The sequence below is a fragment of the Poecile atricapillus genome, chromosome W (genome assembly GCF_030490865.1).
Source record: "Poecile atricapillus isolate bPoeAtr1 chromosome W, bPoeAtr1.hap1, whole genome shotgun sequence".
NCBI classification, from domain to species: Eukaryota; Metazoa; Chordata; class Aves; order Passeriformes; family Paridae; genus Poecile; species Poecile atricapillus.
Window position 1 is genome coordinate 21,786,011 of NC_081288.1, and position 19,719 is coordinate 21,805,729.

The 19,719-nt window shown below is 37.3% G+C and overlaps 1 protein-coding gene across 4 annotated transcripts in view; it reads left to right on the top strand.

Annotated features, from left to right (window-relative positions):
* The window catches only part of LOC131592253 (myosin-binding protein C, slow-type-like), a 69,635-nt gene that overhangs the window by 13,912 nt on the left and 36,004 nt on the right, over positions 1 to 19,719 (top strand). For 2 of the 4 annotated variants that reach the window (XM_058863646.1, XM_058863648.1), the window contains exons 2-7: positions 7,354 to 7,386; positions 10,230 to 10,271; positions 15,779 to 15,811; positions 16,180 to 16,215; positions 16,863 to 16,898; positions 19,195 to 19,299. In XM_058863646.1, coding sequence (XP_058719629.1) covers positions 7,354 to 7,386; positions 10,230 to 10,271; positions 15,779 to 15,811; positions 16,180 to 16,215; positions 16,863 to 16,898; positions 19,195 to 19,299 — 285 coding nt within the window. The remainder of the gene's footprint in view (positions 1 to 7,353; positions 7,387 to 10,229; positions 10,272 to 15,778; positions 15,812 to 16,179; positions 16,216 to 16,862; positions 16,899 to 19,194; positions 19,300 to 19,719) is intronic. The other 2 variants (XM_058863647.1, XM_058863649.1) reach the window with 2 other exon arrangements.

The window sequence follows — 19,719 nt, forward strand, 5'->3', positions numbered from 1 at the left end:
ACTATGAATAGTGTCCGGCTCTGCAAGAACAGTTGTGCTGACAAAGCTTTCTCATGAAGGTGTAGCAATGACAGTAAACTGAATTTCCTCACACTGGTAAACACTGTAACATATTTCAGCAAAGTCCTTTTGTCTGATAAATGGTTAACAAGTAGAACTTTATCCACAAGATTTTATCACAAATCAGTCTTGGAAGTCAAAAAATCCAACAAGTTAGGATTTTTGGTTTGGTATGGTTTTAATGATGAAATAAATAAGAGAAATGTGATTGTGAAAGACTCAGTGAAAAAAGATTTAGTCAAAAATTTCAATGACATTTGGTACTCAAATTGTGGTCTACTGCTAGTCTGTGAAGTATGAGATACCAGCATAGATACTAATTTTTCCTCTTAGCTGCACAAATGCTCAGGAGCTAACATTTATGGATTATTTTCTTTGATATAAAGTAAGAGAAGAAAGATATCATGGAAATAGAATGGAATTCAGTTACTCCATCCTGGTGCCTTGTGGACTGGATAGGCTAAAAATGAGTTTAAGAATGCATGGGAACTTGATAACCAGACTATAGCCACTAAACTTCCCCTATCCATCTTAAATACTGTCAGTGCTTGGTAGCTTTCTAGATGCCTGTTACAGTACACATGGAATTGTGAGTCTGAAAAAGAAGGAACTTAGAAGACTATAGACATGTAAGCATATATTTTATAAATAATTTTTGTTCAAGGTCATGGTTACAGTGTTCTTTAGAGATTAATTCCTATATGAAAACATAAGAAATGAGTGGAGGCTTGCATATGGTCAGGTTTGATTTAGCACCATCACTTCAGAAAAGTGGAAACCACTAGGAAAACACTCTAAATAAGCAATGATTGTTTTATGCGCTTCTATAACTATGAATGGCAGTGAAGAAAAAATCTGGACTCACCAATTACACTCCAGCTCTTCATTTGGATCTGTAAATTATTTCTTTGGTATCTAGTCTATTCCACAGAATTCCCTATTACCAGACTTTTTTTCCAATTGCTCATTCAGTTTTTCAGCCCTCAAGTCAGGGAACATTCTAACACAGCGTGTGATGGTTTGATTGGCTCCAATGCCCCACAAAATCTTTTATAATGGAAAGCACTTAGATTAGTCCTGAAATGGGACTGCTCTCAGTGGGATTATATGATGGGACTAGTTAATATCCTTGGGCTTGTTTGGGTTTTTTGAATTTTAATCATATGCCAAACTAAACTTTTAGGCAAACTCTTTGTTGATTTTACTTCTTCTCCAGTCCCTACCTGAAAGTGAATCACTGGACTGTGACACTTTAAGCTGTTGGAATATAAAATAACTTCATCTTCAGTGAACCTGAAGATTTGTCCACTTTGTTATAATAAGAGGGAGTATTTAACATAAGGTTGCTGTTTTCACCTTTAAACACTGTCTCAAATCAAACCCAGCAGTTTATATGTCCAATCTATCATCACTACAAGTGGAAACAGAAACTAGAAATACACTATAAATGTATCAGTTTGGCTCTATCACACTATTGGCCACAATAATAGTGATTTGGCCAGCAAACAGAGCACCAATAAGCCATCAGAGCTTATTTACTTCAGTCCTTTAGAGCAAGTTTGCTTTCAGGATTTAGGACCAATGTCTGCTTAGAACAGTTTCTCTAGGTATGTTTTAAAAATAACATAGAAAATGTCCATGGACACTGATAAGAGAAGGTAATGATTTCAGCTGGTATTACAGTTTCTTGCTTCTGCTCAGACTGGGAATTGTCTGTGGAAGTTGCACTCAAATCAAATTATTTCTCAGTGGAGACCAGGCTCATAAGACACCAGGCAGACCCTGTGCATGCCTGTGCTCAGATTTTGCAGAATGAATTTTGCAGAATTCTTCATTTTTTAATTTTTTTTTTAATAAGAATTGTATTTACTTCAATTTAAGTGCAATTGAATGCACTTTTATTGATTATAAATTACTTTGAAATGAGCTCTCTCTTTTCCAGCTCATTTTCTGGGGTCTGCTAACTGTACTGCTTCCCAGTGAAATGTTTGTCATGTTCTGAAAATCTCTATAGTTTGTTGAGTATATTACTATCTCCCAAAAGGTGAGGCTATGGCTTTTACCCACATCACTGATGCGGGTGATAATTTGGGTGGAGTGATCCACAAAAAACAGTTTGATCATTCTGAGCCATGTCTCTGTTTCAGAACACCCTTTTTTCTGGGAATATAAGGAATGAAAGGAATAATTGTCGCCCTGAAAATTAAACCTTCTGATGTTGTTTTTATTGTTTCTAGTCACTTTCCCAGGAAATAACTGTAAACATAGATGTTTACACATTCCATTAAAGAAATGTCTTTTGATGAACGTTTCTCACAACCAGTGTGGTTGGGAAGGTGGTAACCTGACTATCCAATCCCTGGTCATTGTTGAGAATCTATAGATACTAGAGTCAGAAAAACAAAAGTACTTTTTTCCCTATCATACATTGAACAGTGTCCATGTGAATCATTCTGTGTCCTATAACAACATATAAATTTTACTGCTTTTGTCTGCTGCTGATCTGGACATGAGGTCTGTTAAGCAGCAGTTCCACATCCTTAGTCCTTCCCTGCCCACTCATTTCAGGGGAGCATCTTCCTCAGGAGAAAGCCTGGCGGCGCCACAGGGGTGGTTCTGGTGTCAGGCACAGGGGACAATCCTGACACACAACAACTGCACAGGGACTGGGGTAAGCCCTGCTCTCTCCCCAAACCAGCATTTTGTCTATTCTTGTCTGACTAGCAGAGTCAGCACTTTAGGAATGCCTACGTAATGGTTATATTGGTCTGATCCCTCGAGGCTATGTCCGCAAGATTAATCCATTGATTTAAATCAGACACAAGTTGACGGTGACAAGTCTTTGTGACAAAAAGCACTAAGTGACCATCCTCATGTTGTTTGACATATGAGAGTCTCTTTAACATGTTGCTGTTGCAAAGACAGATATCATACCTGTGTCCATGATGGTGCAGCCATAGTCCTGCTTTCCTTTCCAGGTAAATGGGGGATAAGTCCTCTGTTCAGACTGGGTGAGATCCTGAATCCCTTGGCTATTCTTTGCTGGGTGGTAACTGATCTGTATAGAACTGCAGGGAGAAATTAGTGCAGGAGACTTTCCTCCTCCTTCCTGTGAATGTTCCAGCCCAGTGACAGTGAAATGCTGTCTTTAGGCTTTCTGCAAGCTCTGATTTAATGCCCGAGGTCATCTCCTTTACTTACCTAAGGCAAAAAAACTCAAAAAACCACCCACTACTCATTTTCCAAAATGACTGAAAGTTCTTAAGCCTACCCAAAATAGAGCTGGTCATGAGTACAGAGCTGAATGATAGAATGGGTTACCCAGACAGACCTCATTCCCAGTATGCCTGCTGACAGGCTGTAGTTCTTGAACGGTCTGAACTGCAGGTCTCCAGGATACTTTGCTTTCAGCACAGCAGTAGAGCAGGACCTGGAGACTGCTTTGGAACCATCATCATGCCTCATTATGATTGCACTCCAGTGTGAAAAGTAATATATGTGATGTCAGGGAGTTACTATGCTTTGTGCTGCCAGAGAAGCCAATGGAAGTGGGAATTCAGAGCCCTTGAGAACTGGCCACCACACACAAGCTCACATCCCTATGTCAATTCCCTGCCAAAGCTTCTTCTGGCTGCTGCAGGTCAGATGCCAGTGCAGCCAGACCTAAAATGGAATTGAAATTTTAAATAATGATAGCCTTAATTTAACATGGTTCTAAAGTATCTTCATAACTTAAGCACATCACTTAATATCATAGAACTTTAAGCTTAGTTATCTATATACACAGTAAAAGATTTTAAGTCTTACTTTATCTGAAAAACTGAACACGATAAAAGTGAAAAAGAGATGGAAAATTGTTGGTAATGGGTCAAGTTACATCTCCTGCTGATTTTCAAGTGTGTATGTGCATATATAATTATAAATTACAAATAAAAATGTCTTGGCTCTAAGTGCTCATATCCTGTGTCAAACTGGATCCTCAATGCATCTCATGACATGGCTGAGGCATGAAAGCATTTCTGGAGATGTTATCTAAGTCACAGTATGCTTTCATTTTATTCACTAACTGCACTTAATACCCTGCCTTTCCTGAGTAGCCATTTAGAGAGGACTGCTGAGTTCATTCCTATTTTTGCTGTAGTATTACATATAGCCAGATGCACTACCAGTTTCACAACCGATGACTGACCCAAGGTCTGTGTTTAGCACGACACAACCCGCTGAAATGCAACATTCTCAGCTTCTCAGATAAAGAACTGCAAAGAAGAGACCCTTGTTTTTTTGGAATTCTGAAGCAGAAGTTAACTTTATTTGTCTGTAGAAGGCGCACTTGATGTTTTGGTGTCGATTCAGTGGTAACTGGACCTTCAACAGCCTCTTTCCCCTTTAGCTCAAGAGGCATCATTGCAACCCAGTGAACTGCACTTCTCCAAAAGGATTGAGGATTGCGTGCTGGAGCCTTTCTCCACCAGCAATGCCCTGACAATGCCTGGACAGAGTGCCATATTAGGCAACAGGCCATGGGGAATGGCATGTGGGGACTCCAGGGAGCATGCCTCCGAGGGAAGGAGCACAGCCATAAGCTGCTGGTTGAGTGTGCAGAGCCCTGTCCTGGCTGACAAGCCTCTTGCAGAGGTCAGCCAGAGAGGGCTGTCATTCTTTGGGGAGGTGGAAACTACTTGGAGCTATAAATGTTTTTTTTCCTGGCTGTCCTCAGGAATGGAACTGTAAGCCAGGCATGACCATGAAAGGGGTTGCTCATGGCCAAAAGATTATGAAGTATCTCCCATGTCTCTGCCACCCCCAGTCCCTGGAACTCTCTCCTTTTCGTTTTTCTTTCCATCTTATAATTCAGGTCTCTTCTTTGACTCAGTTTTCTTATCAATGCCCTGAACAGCCTTGAATTACAGTTTAGAAAACAAACCACTGACTTTGCCTGTCTTCTGTCCTCATCTCATCACAGAATTGCAGAATAGCTGTGTTGGAAAGGACCTTTGGGGTTGGACCTTTGGAGATAGTCTAGTCCAAGCTCTCTGCTAGGAACAGGGTCCAATGGTGTAGGTTGCCTGTGAGAGTGCTCAGGTTTTGAATGTCTCCTTTTGTTGTCTGCATGCATGAGAAGAAGTTTAGACTATAATAATAATGTTTCAGGCCTGGTCTGTGCCGCAGACTTTGGCTAACATCTGTGCTGGGTGAGGCAGGACTTGTAAGATGTGTGATAGTTGAGCAGCATTTCAGTGTTGGTGAAGCCACAGAATAACTCTCAAAATGAAAGAAAAATTCAAGGAAAGTCCCTCAAACTCTCATAGGCCTTTCATCTGAGAGTGGAAAGTGCTTTATTTGTTGAGTTTTTAATTATAAGTTTGTAACTCTAACTGGTAAGCCACCGAGGATTTTATAATCCAGTATTCATAAGAATACTCCCTGTTTCTAGCTATTAATTTACACAAGGAAAATTATGCAACCAATAATTTTCTGCTATTACTTTTCCATGCAAGAAACATACTTCCATGCCACAATGATGTCTCAATGGAACATCTTAGCAGAAACAGTGAGAAATGTCATGGTAGGAAAGCAAATAAGTTCCAAGACATACTCTTTGTGGTATAAGTTTCAAGTTTTCATATGAAAATTTTTCTTATTTTTCTAGACCATAAAACAAAACTTAGTATGTCAGTAATGAGACCAGAAAAAATAAATTGCTATGAACCCATGTAAAGATATTTCTTTATTTTCACACTCTATGTGTTGGTCTTTAATATTCTTGCTTCCATTCTGTGTGGTGGGTGCTGTGATCAGAACTTACAACACAAGCTCTTTCCCTGTAACAAGGGATTCTCTTTGGAACCTCTACAAGGGTTTGCTGTTGTATCTGTGTATGTGACTGGAAGTTCCTACACTATAACAAATGCACACACTCAGCTTAAAATTGTATTTGCTTTAAAAATATTCCTCCCTTTAAAACATTTAATGGATTTATTAAGAATAAGAATTGTGGTTTAATTATATTTAGAACTGAGTGTAAAGGAATAGCCTTACCAGCATTTCTGAGTGACAGATACTGAATTTTTTTTCCTGAATCTGACCTGAGGTTGGGTTCCAAGGGTTAATGTCCATAACATGATAAAGGTTATTAAGAGCCATCTACTCTTACAGTTCTTACAGGGTTTCAACTTTTTAAATCTTTGCTTGTTATAAGTAATTAAACTGTAAGTCAATTTTAGTGCCAAAAAACATTGCTGTTTTCAACCTGTCTAGACTACGAAAGCTTTTAAATGTTGAAAATAAGCTTCCTTTTCTTTTTGAAAATCTATTTTCGCTAGTCAATTTTTTCTTCTGTTTTTAGATGGGAAAACATGTCATCCCAAAAGGCTAACATTTAAATAGGATAAAAAGCCTGGTTTCTGTATCACACATTGGAAAGGGAAGTGATTTACATTAAAAATCAGCATTGAAAGGAGGAAAATCCAAACATACTGCAGATCCTACTCAGAGCAACTAAACATTTTTTGTTGTTGTTGTTGTTTTTAATTTCTGCTTGCACTGAACATTGATCTCTAGGTCTAATGGTATGGTGAAAATGAGATTGAGGTCCCTGGATTCGCCTTGCATGATCCCCCTAAGTTAATGGATACATTACACTTCACAGTTAAAATAATGTCTGATGTTCTTTCAGTTGGTGGAAATTTTGCTTAATTTTGCACATGAGTGAGAGACATTATCACTCTCTAAAACTACCTGAAAGGAAGCTGCAGACTGATAGAGATCAGTCTCATCTCCCAAGTAAAAAGCGATAGCACAAGAGGAAATGTCCTCAAGTTCCACCAGGGGAGGTTGAGATGGGATATTAGGAAAAATTTCATCCCTGGAAGGGTTGTTGATCCCTGGAACAGACTGCCTAGAGAGCTGCACTCAGCATCCCTGGAGGAATTTAAAAGATGTGTAGATGTGGTTCTTGGGGACGTGGTTCAGTGGTCACTTGGCAGTGCTGGGTTAGTGTTTGGACTTAATGATGTTAAAGATCTTTTCCAGCCTAAAGGATTCTACATTTCTATGAATATTATCTATCTCCACACTGAACAGTTTCTCTAACTTCTCTTTGCAGAACAAGAACTTCAGATTTCTGACCTTGTCATTCTGAAGTTGTCACATGTTGTGTGTAGAAAGCAAAATAAATTTCACAGCTGCACTTAAATATTAAAGAACTCAAAGTCAACAAATGTATACCAGATGTATGAAAAACATTTGCTTGTATTTGAAGCTCAATATCTGTCTTCTTTCCTCATTTTTCAGAAACTGAAAATGAAAGTGCACCGCCACCTCCAGGTTAGTGTAAAAAATGCTAATTTGAGCTGTGGCACTAAGAACAGATAATGCATAGCCATAATATGGTTTGTGTTCATTGTCTCTTTGAAACTAAGAGGACAGTAAGGAAAGTAAAAAAAAAAAAAGCCTGCCCAAGTAAGATATCCTCACTTCACTTTGCCTGATTACTGATTTTTCAGACTCAATTTTTGTTTGTGAGTGATTAGCTGTTTGCTTAATATTGCACATGTCCTTCAGGATACAGGTAAATCATGTCTGTTTAAATTATGTGGTTAAATTATACTGTCCTCTTTGATGCTGGGCAGCATGTAATTACCAAAATACTCACTTTCATTTCACCTAAAAGATACACTGAGTGTAAAGTTGACAGAATCAAGCATGGGATTAATTTCACTTACTTTTAACCGCTTGAAAATGATGTATCATGTCTGAGTAGTTCAGCAGCTCCACCTCAGACCCTGGGTCATACACCCCCATCCAATGGGCATTTCCCAGGTAAGCTATCTAAAATGTCACTAGATATCCATGTGCAGGCAGTCTCCCTGAGCAGTGTGATTGATTGTCTAGAATGGAGTGGCTGAGCTCCAGGAAGCCGAAGTTAGGTGAGGCAAAACTCATTCATAAGGATGAGGGCTTCAGGTAGAGCTGAAGCTCTTCAAAGCACAAGAATTCTCTCCGGTGGGAGCTGGAAAGGCAGGCAAGCCTTTGCCCTGTGCCATTGAGTAACTTCACTTACATTCTCAGATAATGGTTAATACATATATCTACAGTATGCATGTCTAATTTAACCATTTGGTGAGTTTTATACTCTTTATAGCAACCTAAATGGCAATTCCAAACAGAACAAATACCCTACAGGTGTTAAATCTGCCTTTACTTACTGTCTTCCTAACCGGTATTTTATAAGGCTGTTTCAAGATGTCCTTGTTTCAACAATACACCCTTGGATTAAAAAATGACAAAGGTATCATTTGCCACAAGGAGTTTCATGGTTAAATTATCCACATATTATTTTTATGTGATGAACTCTTTCATATTGCATATATTTGTAAGGAAACTTAATTGGTTTTTAATTAATGATATTTTACTCAACCATAAAATTTGTACAGTTAATATTAAACTAATTAATTTCACCCTTAGGGTCTTACCTGATATACTTTGTACTTGAATTCATGTTTTTAATCAATCTCAACTTTCAAGTAGAACTAAAATGAGAAACAGCTTTTTGTATACAGAAAGGAATAGCATTTTTGAAGAGTTACATTAAAAACATCTAACATTTTCCAATAATTACCATCTTCCTTTCTATTTAAAAACACAGGATTAAATACAAACTTGCTTCTATAGCCTCCTTTCTTTTCTCCTTACCTGTTTTTCTTCTGAAAAATAAGTAGGGTGTCACTAGGCTTTAAGGTTAGGCACAGACCTATACGGGATATTTCTAAGCTGGACATGCCAGTCACCTCTAGCTTCCTTCTGCCTGACTCAAGATGCTGGCATCTTGGATTATCAAGTGCTAATGCCCTCAGAGGGAAGCTGGTTTCAAGATTCCAAATTTTATAACTTAAAAATAGTTTATTGGACATAAACAAGCACCTTGCACCAGGACATTTTTGGGAAGTCATTGTGAGAGGTCTTTCCACATCTCAGTGTCAAGCCACAGGTGAGGAACACTTTGACTGATGAAGTAGTAGATGGTGAAGTAGACATGCTACCATCTGCTACCAATCTCCTGATGCCAGTTCCTACTGGGAAAAGAAAGTGTTACTGTAGCAAAAGTCCCATTAAATAGGAACATCGGACCAAGATGGACAACCTGACAACTGGAGCTTGGGAATTTAGGGAATTCAGACAGAAGCATCTATGAGTCTGTCACACTACCAGAATGTGGAGTTTCATTTTAAGTTTCAGCTTTAATTTTCATAGTTACTGTGGCTGCACACATGTGAACAAGAAATCAGGATAATCAGCTGGCTCTTGCAGATGTTTTCTCCATGGAACAAAAATTTTCTTAATTCCATCTTGAGAGTGTTAGTCTATTGACCATCACCCAAACCCATGTTCTGTCAGGCAGTTGACAGGTAAGTTTGCCAGAGAAAGCCATTGTTCACAGGCAATCGGATATTGTGTTTATACCTCGAAGACAGCACACTTCACATGATTTGACAAGATTCTAGATTGAATTAAGTAGGAAAACAAAACCAATAGGAATCCTATCAAATCCTGAAACAGAGAGAGTGTGGAAATTGGTGTTTTGTTCAAAGCACAGTCCAAGTTTTGTCATACAGATGAAATAAAAAATAATTCCCATTCACCTGCTCAGAGTAGATGACAGGCTGGCAGTTCTGATCAAGAAAACTAAATACAAGTTGTCTTGGCAAGACTATGTGGATAATGATGAAGATGATGATAAAGAATTAAAGAACATCCTCAACACACTCTCTCTGTAATTTTTCTTAAGGATTAACTGAGTGGTAGTAACATATGTCTGATCCAATGTCTTTCCAATTAACAGTGATATGTAATGAATTTCAAAAGCTTTTGTGAATTTGCCCAAGAACAAGAGACTAACAACTGCTGCTTCTGAAAAACCCAGCATTTTTCTTCCACTGAGTCCAGGAGCATCAATCTTACATTACTTGTTCAAAACAGAAATTGCACTGATATGCACAGGTTTTAAAATTCTTTATGGGATTGCAAGTCTATGTTGCATATACACATATATCAATCATTCTTTAACGTTGCTTTTCCACTACTAGCAGAACCTGCATTTTTTAATGCTGTGTAAGTCTTTCTTTTTACTTTAAGATCCTCTCAAAACTATACTTGTACTTCCTACACAGAACAAACAACACCACAGGAGGGTGGAAATGAAAAGGGTAAAGGTAAGTCTGAAACCATACTATAAAAATGGGCAGTAAAGATAACATTCCTAAATGCTATTCTGATGCTGGGTTGTTTGAGCTTTCATTCAGAATTTTTGTGCTGAATTTAGGAAGTGTGATGTGAGACTTCCTAGATCCTTTTTCTGCATGACTTAGCCAGCACAAGGAAATTATGGTACTCGTGAATATCTTCAAAAATTCTGCAAACCCGACAGATACTCTAGCAACAGTATTTATATTGACTGTTCAATTAATGGATCAAATTACAAGTGATTTGCATGAGCAGAAAGCTGTGTTTAAATGAGTCTGGATGTTGCCCCTGACCAAGCTTGCTAAAACATAGATGCTGTGCACATTGGTTGCTTTTAAATAAAGTGGACAATGTCCTACTCTAATTCTAGGCTGTTTCTGTTCTACCACAGAAACTTGATATTTTACCTTTCAGAAATCTCCATAGATTTTTTTCATCTCAAATAAAAAAAATCGAACATTCATCTTTCCGTCCTCACTGGGAGCCCAGGAGCTGAGCTCTTTACAGGTTCTGAAAAGTGTCTTTGAGGACTGTCTGCTGTGAACAAATAGATAACTGTTCCACGAGCAACACATGCAAGAGTCAGCTCCAGTTTTAATACACAGCTTTCTGCTGCTGAGATTATATTCTAGCTCCTCTGGTTAGGAGGATACATTTTGAGCAAACTGGGACAAATTTTTGTGGAAGCCCTGCCAAAACAGAAATCAAACACCCCATCGGGTTATTTTGAAGACAATAATCCCATTTTTTTAACTGAATTCTGATTAAAGGCTAAACCAGACCAAGTTATGCTTACAACTGACGCAATGCTTGATTTTCATATGGCATGGCTACGCTTTTTCATGGCAAATCAAGAAATGGCTTGCTTGAAAATGTATTCTGGCTTTTGGTGTCTTCCAAACAAAATCTTGTCTTTTAGACAGACTGGATGCATACTTGATACTTGCAGATTTATTTGGCAATGGCATGCATGGCTATTTTTCTCAGCAGAGTCAAAATATAAACACTAAGAATGTGTGATTCAAGTACCCTTTTGAAAATAAAAATGCTGAACCAGGCTTCAGTGCATGCTATTTTGCCAGTTATCTTTGCATTGAGCAATTATTTTGACACACAAAATTTGTGTGAGTAATCAAATCTGTCAACTCAGTAATGGAAATGCAATTCAGAATAATTTGCATGCCTAATGATAGGAAAAAAGATGAAGGTCTTGCCTCAAGCTATTCCAACAGTTAGTTCTGCTTGCTTTAATTTGGATATGAAAGAAATGTTTGTTCCCAAACTGAACATGAATGGTGATTTCCTCACTGCTTACAAGCCTACATTTCAGTGAATAAAAATGAAAACATGGTAGGTAACTTATCCAAAACTTCTATTACCTTCTTACACATCATTATGTTTCTCTTTTGAATTTAGTGAAGGACACAAGTATTTTCTAGGAGGAATAATGTTCCTCCTGAGAGAAATCTTTTAGTGCTAGGAAGATTTTACTACCAAAAAATATTGTTTGAGATCCTACTATGGAAACTTTGCCCAGTTTCAGTCCTTGGTGGCAGCTGTTGCCTCTGTAAAAATTCCAGCCAATGTCTGAATATTAATACGAAGATGACCTTCTGCCATGTTACAGTAAAACTGTCACCTCTGCAAAGCAAAGTAGATGTCATTGCCAGACACTCGGTAGTAATACTTCTAAAAATTAGTTACAGTGCAGTTGTTCCTATCAGCACTTGTTTTATCGCAGAGTGTCACCAAGTAAGGAAAAACATATTTTCATTGAATGATTCCTTCAGGGTTTTGTGCCAGAAAAAAACAAAATCATCTTTATAATGGTGAATACAATTCACAAAAATGGAAAAGGTTCCATTCTTCCAATCTTTCCAAAACCATTTACACTTGAAAATGAACAGTTCAGCAAGGAAATTATGACAGAACCAGCTAGATGTTAGCTTGCATATAAGCTATAAATAAAATACTTTCTGCAGCTTTTTGGGTACTTCCCTGAATGAGAAAGAGATGGGAAACTTTCATATCTGAATTCCACAGCAATTACACAATACTTTTGTGCCAGCAGTTGTGATCAGTTTGCTGATAATTTATGAGACACTGTAGGAACCTGAAATGGGACTGTGCTGACATCTAAGAAAGATATCTTGGTAGTCCATGTAAATCCCATAGTCCATCATGTTCACCTCATCCCTAAGAAAAAATTAACAGACCTTAGGAATATAGAGTATACCTATCTGTTTGTCTGTTTTACTGTTCTATTTCCTTTTAGTACTTATTGTCTGTGTGAAATTACCTATTTATATTCCTTTGTGTTCATTGTAAAGCTATGAAATGAAAAACAGTGTGGTAAATTCTTTGTATCTCATCGTTATTTTTCTGTATATTGGTAGCTCAGAGCAGTAAACATAAAATTTTCTTTCATAAAATTAACCAGTAAAAATATATATAATAATGTTGTAAAAAATTCAGGATATGTGTGATCATCCATTTTATTTTCAGAGAAAAAAAGTGAATCAGCAGAAATTCCTCCAAATTTACTACGTTGTCTTATACTCATTCAATTTAAATGCTTATGTCTTCACTTTTAATTTTAGTATTATCTTACAGATTAAATATATTATAATTTTGTTCCCACTTGCTGGAATAATAATAAAATTTTAGTATCAGTTTGCTCATTCCTTTTTTTAGGTGCCATCCAGCCATTGAAAGAGCTACTAAAATTTCCTTATATTTTACTGATACCTTTCCTCTAGGTTCTTCCAACCATCTACTAAAATGTTCATCGCATGTGTCATCCTTGTATTTTTCCAGGTTTCACTTATCCATTTGTCTCCCTACTAAAACTTCCCCTCCATTGCTAGGTACTTCATTCGCCATTTCCAAAGCGCCAAGTCCCCTTGAAGGGACTCAGATTGGTAACTGAAGTCAACTAAATTTGAAACTCTCAGTCTTGCTGTGCTCTGTAATTTCAGCATAAACAACAGCATAGGAAAATAAAATAATGTACAATTAATGGGTTTTCACCACTTCTGCACAACATTAAGTTTGTCAACAATGCCAGTGCCATCGGCTGATGGCAGAATAGAAACTTTCATTTTGTGTGGGATGTTTCAGACCAGGGGAAAGTAGGTCTAAAATCCTTGATACCAGCAGCTCATATATGAATGAGGAATTAATTTTTTTGGCAGATTTTTCTAGATTCGCTGTGCCAGCTGTCAGAAATTATAATGTTTAGGTTATTTTAATGTTTAAGTGCGTTTAGATTAGCTTCTTTGGAGATATGGAGAGTTCTTTCATCCAACAAGGATCTATTCCTGATGAAGCTCAGTCTGCTCCACAGTTAATGTTATCATTTAGAAACAAGGAAAAGAAACATAAATACCCTATATGTTAATAAGAGTGTGCCACAGAAAAAGATTTCTATGGAGCAATGCATCTTATCAGCCTGCTGTCAAATGAATCAATTGATTTCCTCATACCAAACTCTTGTCATGCAACAGATTGAAAAATATATTCCATTAAACATTTACTTGCAGAAGATAAGGGCAGTGAATTAATGATCATGGTTCTACTGACAGATATGTTTTTTTGCTGTTTTTGTTATCTTCAAATAGACTTTATTGCTAGCACAAACTATAATTCATCACAGAAACTGAATTGGCTCTAGCTGCTGAACCAATAGTCAGTCCATTTTGTCCTAGAAGCCAGAGATAGAAGAAGTGATGGATTGACAATTACCCATTTACCAAAACAATTCCTTCAGCATGTACTGTTTTCATACTCTTTGCATTTCTAAAACATTCAATTGGGCTTTCATCTTATTACTTCTGACATGTTTGTTTGTTTCATTTGTTTGTCTTTGATGTTAACACTTTGCTTGAAAAATGATAGATTACCCTTCAGAAACCCCAGTGATCCCTCTGCAAAACTAATAACTTCTTTTTGGGTTTTTTGGTTTTTCAAATGATTAAATGAAAAAGAAATCTGAGTGGTCCTTTCATAACTTGCTTATCATACATCACCATGTAGGATGCATCACATCAAATGTTTTACGCTAGTCTTAATTATTTTTTTCAGCCAAATAGCTCTTTGAGCCATCATCAATCACAATGGTGACATCATTGACAAAAAGAGCTGAAAGTACACTCAATGCTTTCATGAAATATGGAGAAATATTTGCAGTGGAAGCACATAGTCTTGCAGCCATTTAGTCACTAATGCAGTATGTTAAAACATCTGACATGACTTAATCATCACCGTGCTTTTACTGAAAATCAACATTTTCAACATCTGCTTCTGGCATTAGATGATGCAGGTCATGAGGATGCTTCCATTTTTTAAATTTTTTTTTTCCCTCTATGAATAAGAAAAAATATTTGGAAGATAACACATTAATCCTTCATGTGTAGGCATACATTTTACAATTCTCATCTTCCTCCCAAGGGATCTTTAAAATGAAGTTGACGAATCATTAAAAAGGAATGAGTAAAATGTTATGGTGAAGTAGAAAAATTCTATTAACAGATTTTTAATTAACCTTCAGTGGTTAAACAAACCCAAAAATTCAATATTGCCAGTTTATGAAAACGCAACTATATTTCATATGTTTGTCATAGTTATTACATTTTTCCTTGAAAAAAAGATAGATAAATTATAACTTTAAGGTCAAAATCAAAGGATAAGTTCTGATTTAAAATTTGATTTTGGAAACAAAAATACAAGATATTAAAAAAAATCCACCCCCCCAAAAAAGTATCTTTAAAGATGTGGGTTAATATCTTTCCAAAGCTGTTCTTATTTAACTTTGTTCTCCATTTTGAAATGTTCTACAGATTATTTTCTGATACTGTATATAAACATGTTATCTTCATATTACTTATGTATTTAATCCTAAAGATATCTAATTTATTTTTGTCTTTCAAATGATAGCTTGGTTGTTTTCTTTCTTTTACCATTAGGCTTTTAAGACACCAAGACTTTTTGCTTATTTTTATCAAAGCTGATCTCTGAGGTTTCTAGTCAACATCTAAAATTCAAAGAGACTCTTGTAAAGATGGTCTTTATCTTATTCTGGTTTTCAAATAATCATGATTACATTATTTCCATTTAATGTCAGTTTCATGGTTTTTTTAGGGTTTTGATTCATATAGATATACGCCTCAATGTATTCTATATGATTAAACATTCTAAAATACCTGGGTAACAATTACTTGCAGTGATTTTGTATTTCATGACAGTCAACTTTTAGTGTAATCAATAGGAAAACCCAGCATAGTGATAATGGTTCTTTCCTTGTTTAAAATTATTTTCCTGTTGATATGAGGAAAAACTGAGTTGTGTATTCCTTGCACTTGAAATTAATATTATAGTATAGAAATTACAAAGTATAAATAGAGGGGACTAGTTTTAACTTTTTCATATCTTGATTTAATAATGTTGAATGCATATGTGGTGCACATTTTAATTGCAGACGTGGTCATCAGAGAAATGACATCTTCCTCAGGTTAGATATGTGATTCTCCTTCATTTCATTGTGGCTTTCTTATTGTAATTACTGTGGATTACATCTCTAACAAACAGAATCACTCCGCAGCTCTCATATAAACTCATGATTTAATCATAGATCACAGTCCACATCTCATTTTGTTTTTTACTTGCTTGAAACATTAAGGTTTACCATTTCAGCTACTGAATTATGCAAAGCTTTCCTCATCAGTTTGAAGCTTCCATTGTGAATGCTCCTGAGTATTGCAATTTATTTTTTCCCTTTCTTTTGCAGGTTTTACATTTTCATGTAGTTGTTTTAAAGCAGATGACCGCCTGTGCTTTCAGTTTCTTCATGTGCTTTTTCATTTGTATTTCTTTTCACAGATGAAGATGACACCTCAGTTAGTACTCCACCGGCAGGTTAGGACTGTGATAGTGCTTTGAGTGTGTATGTATGTATGTATGTATGTATTTTTCTCTTGAATATGAATGAAGAAAGAGTCCAGGCCAGCAGACTGAACGTAAAACAAACGACTTAGAAAAAAATTTATAGTGCCCTATATTTTATTAATCTCTGTTCAAGTTACAAGACCCTTATATCAGCTAAGTCCCTGTCCTATCCTGTCTTGAGGTCTTTAGTGGATCTCCCAGTGGAAGGTAAAATGTTGGTCAGTAGATCCAAAAGCAACTCCAGGTAAATAAATATACTCTTTAAATAATCAAAATATTGTCCCTCAGACAAATATTGAAGAACAGAATTTAATCCGTTACCTGGAGCTAGACAAATCATGGAAAAAACATCAGCCTCATGTAACGTTTCCAAAGAAAGTCTTGAACGGAGTTAAATTAATTTAGACTTTCCAGAGAAAAGTGGTGAAGATTTCTGGGGTTTTTTCTCCGCTGTTCACTTTTTTCTGGTATTCAACTATTTCCTCATAGATATGGTCCCAAATATTTAGTCTGATCTTTTTGTATGAAGAATCAATGTTCTTAAAATCCCAGTAATCTGAGGTCAATTAAGCTGTGGTCTCTGAGCTGGTGTCATCAAAATTGCTCTTCCCTTTCAGATGGGATGTCTAAGCCAGCAGAAAGAAAAGATTCAGGTGAGACCTCCTGAGAAACATGATGAAACACTCCCAAAATTAAATAATATAAATACTGTTTAGATTTTATTTTTAAAAGATAATACTTTATTTTCATTGTTTAGACAGTAGCAAACTATAGCTGTTGAAATGCTTCAAAGCAAATAGGTTTCTAGCAGCTAAACCAGGAGTGAGAGAAGGCTGTGCTGCACAGAGCAGGACATGTATAGCAGCACTTGGCACATACATACATACCTATCTATCTATATCTGTTTCTGTATAGATAGATACATAGCTGTTCCATTCCTCCTCAGCCTACAGGAATTCCACTCCTACATTCAGCCTCACCCAAATCCCACACACAGGTCCCAGAAGACTGTAGGAGAATGGCTTCTTCTCACACCTCAAAGGACGGTGGGGAAAACTTAGCAAAACCATCATAACCTCTTTCTTCCTACCCTGGCAGGTAATGCACATTGCACCCACTCTCGTGGTTTCAGGATTTGCAGCCTCTGGAACAAAATGAGCAGCTGGTACTTCAACCATGGTTATAGACCTGGCATAGCAGCCTATGCCAGCCTGCGTCAAACCCACCTTCCCTTCTGTTTGTTTAATAAATAGGAAAATGTTAATATCTAAAGGCCATGATAATACTTAGGTGATCTTTTATGTGGTACCAAATTAATGACTCTGTGTAAGCTTTTTCCCATTTATTAATATCCTTTTTCCATATCATCCCGTGGCATGTTAGGTTTGTTACTGCACGTGATCAGATCCTGTAATATCATCACTTCATCCTCTTCTCACCAATAACCTTCATTTGTTCTCATGTTGTGGTATAATCTAAATGTTTGGATTATTTAAATTATAGAGAGTATATATATAGATATGTATCTATATATATATATTTGCATTCATTTATGTCTGTGTAAATCATTTCATGTATGTGTCTATATATGTGTACATACATGTGTGTATAAACATTAATGTCTTTACCTGTGAGAAATTTTGTACAAGCAGGCAGATACAGAGATGCTAGGCACACTATCCACAATTGACTGAAACACAAAGATTTTATAGCAAAGCTATCTAGCATTTTGATACCTTTTTAAAATTCATAATAGTCTTTAGGATAATAAAACCAATTTGTTTGCATTTTCCCAAGGTTGCCATGAGCTGTGCTGCATTTGTAGGTGGTAGAAATTTTCATGAGTTGAAAAGATTCCCACAGCAGTAATCACTACATATCAGAAAGACTATTCTGACCTCCAACTTTAATTAGTTTCCCCTCTGTACTGGCAATAACTCCTCAAAAAACAGAGAGGTGGCATTTTGGACTACAGGTTGGAATATGAGACACGTGCTTTGCCTCTCTGCGGAAAGTGAGCTGAAAACAGACAGGCATTCACTGCCTCGCTCTCCTTGCACTTTCTGCTAGAATCTGTTTTGACCATGGATTTACCCAAGATGTAATGGCATAGCACAAAGCTAGAGCTGTCCAGATAAACAGGAAGACCAGAAACATACAGCTATCCTGGTACAGTGCTCTGCCCTGGGGACACCACTCATTTGCTGCTTCTCTCAGTACTGCTGTTCCTTTTCAGTTCCAAACCTCCAGTTTCCAGAAGAGAAGCTGCTGTGTCTGAGCATATGGCACAATCTTTTCCATCTGACAAACTACTTTTTCCATAAAATATCACATAAAATTCACATGGCAGGATCCCCAAATTCTATTCTATTCAAATAGGTCAAATTCTATTGACTAATCCCCAAATTCTCTGCTTCTGTCATGGCAGAGAAGAAAGCTCAGAAGTGCACTTCATCCCTACCCTACTTTGCAGACATGGAGGAGGAACCAGCTTGTACAATGGACTTAGTTTGGGTTGAGAGAGATCTACTGAAACTGTGAATCAGATTTGGGGATTTTTGTGCTTCTGGCTGTTTGTGTTTTCAGAACCTCCATCTCTTCTGAAAAACAAAGAGCTGACCTTTGTGCATCGCCTCTGTAAAGCACTCATGGTTGAATGCTGGTGCCATTCAAGTTGCTCAGTGCCCATCCTGGCTGATCAGGATCCCCTCTCCTCCTCCCTGATAGTTCCATTTTCTGTCACCACGGAGGTAGAGCTCTTGCAGGAGCTGTACACAATGCGACAGCCAAGCAATGGATGTCAGTGTGAACAAAAGCTTACATGTCTTTCAGGACATCTGAAGAGAAAGGTGCTAGGGCTAGAGAGTTTAGGAAGTTCAGGTAAGTGTACTTTGGAGGGAGTAAAACACCCTCAGATGACTGATATTTCCCCCTCTCTCTGCATCTCAGTATGGTCTCTTGGAGAAGGAGCTCCAGAAGAGTCAGAAAAACGCGATGACTCCCAAAGATCCACTTTATTTGTCGAGAAACCACAGAGTGGGACAGTGAGTGTTGGTGAGTGCCTACGAACAAAACCAAAAGCCACTCCCAGACGCAGAGGCTGAGCTGGGAATGGTGTGTGCAGATTCTGTAGCATTCAGGTTCTGCCCTCAGCTGCAAATACTGCCTCTGGTTTTAGCTGGAGGTGAACTCTGCTCCAAAGGCAAAAGGGCTGTATGGAGAGACTCAAAACCCAATTGTTTAACTCAAGACCAGCTCAAAATCTAATAATTTACTGACCATAATGGTAAGATGTATAGTTTCTGGAGAAGAAAGCTGGTTATTGTGATACTGTTGGCTGTACTGTTATGGATACATCACGAAGGTCTTATTCAGGATAGCAGCAGAAGGCTTCCAGACCCAAAATCATTAACTTCTGCACCACTGCAGTATTTCATAGTCTGTGTGACTCCATCTGACTCTTAAGTTTGTGGT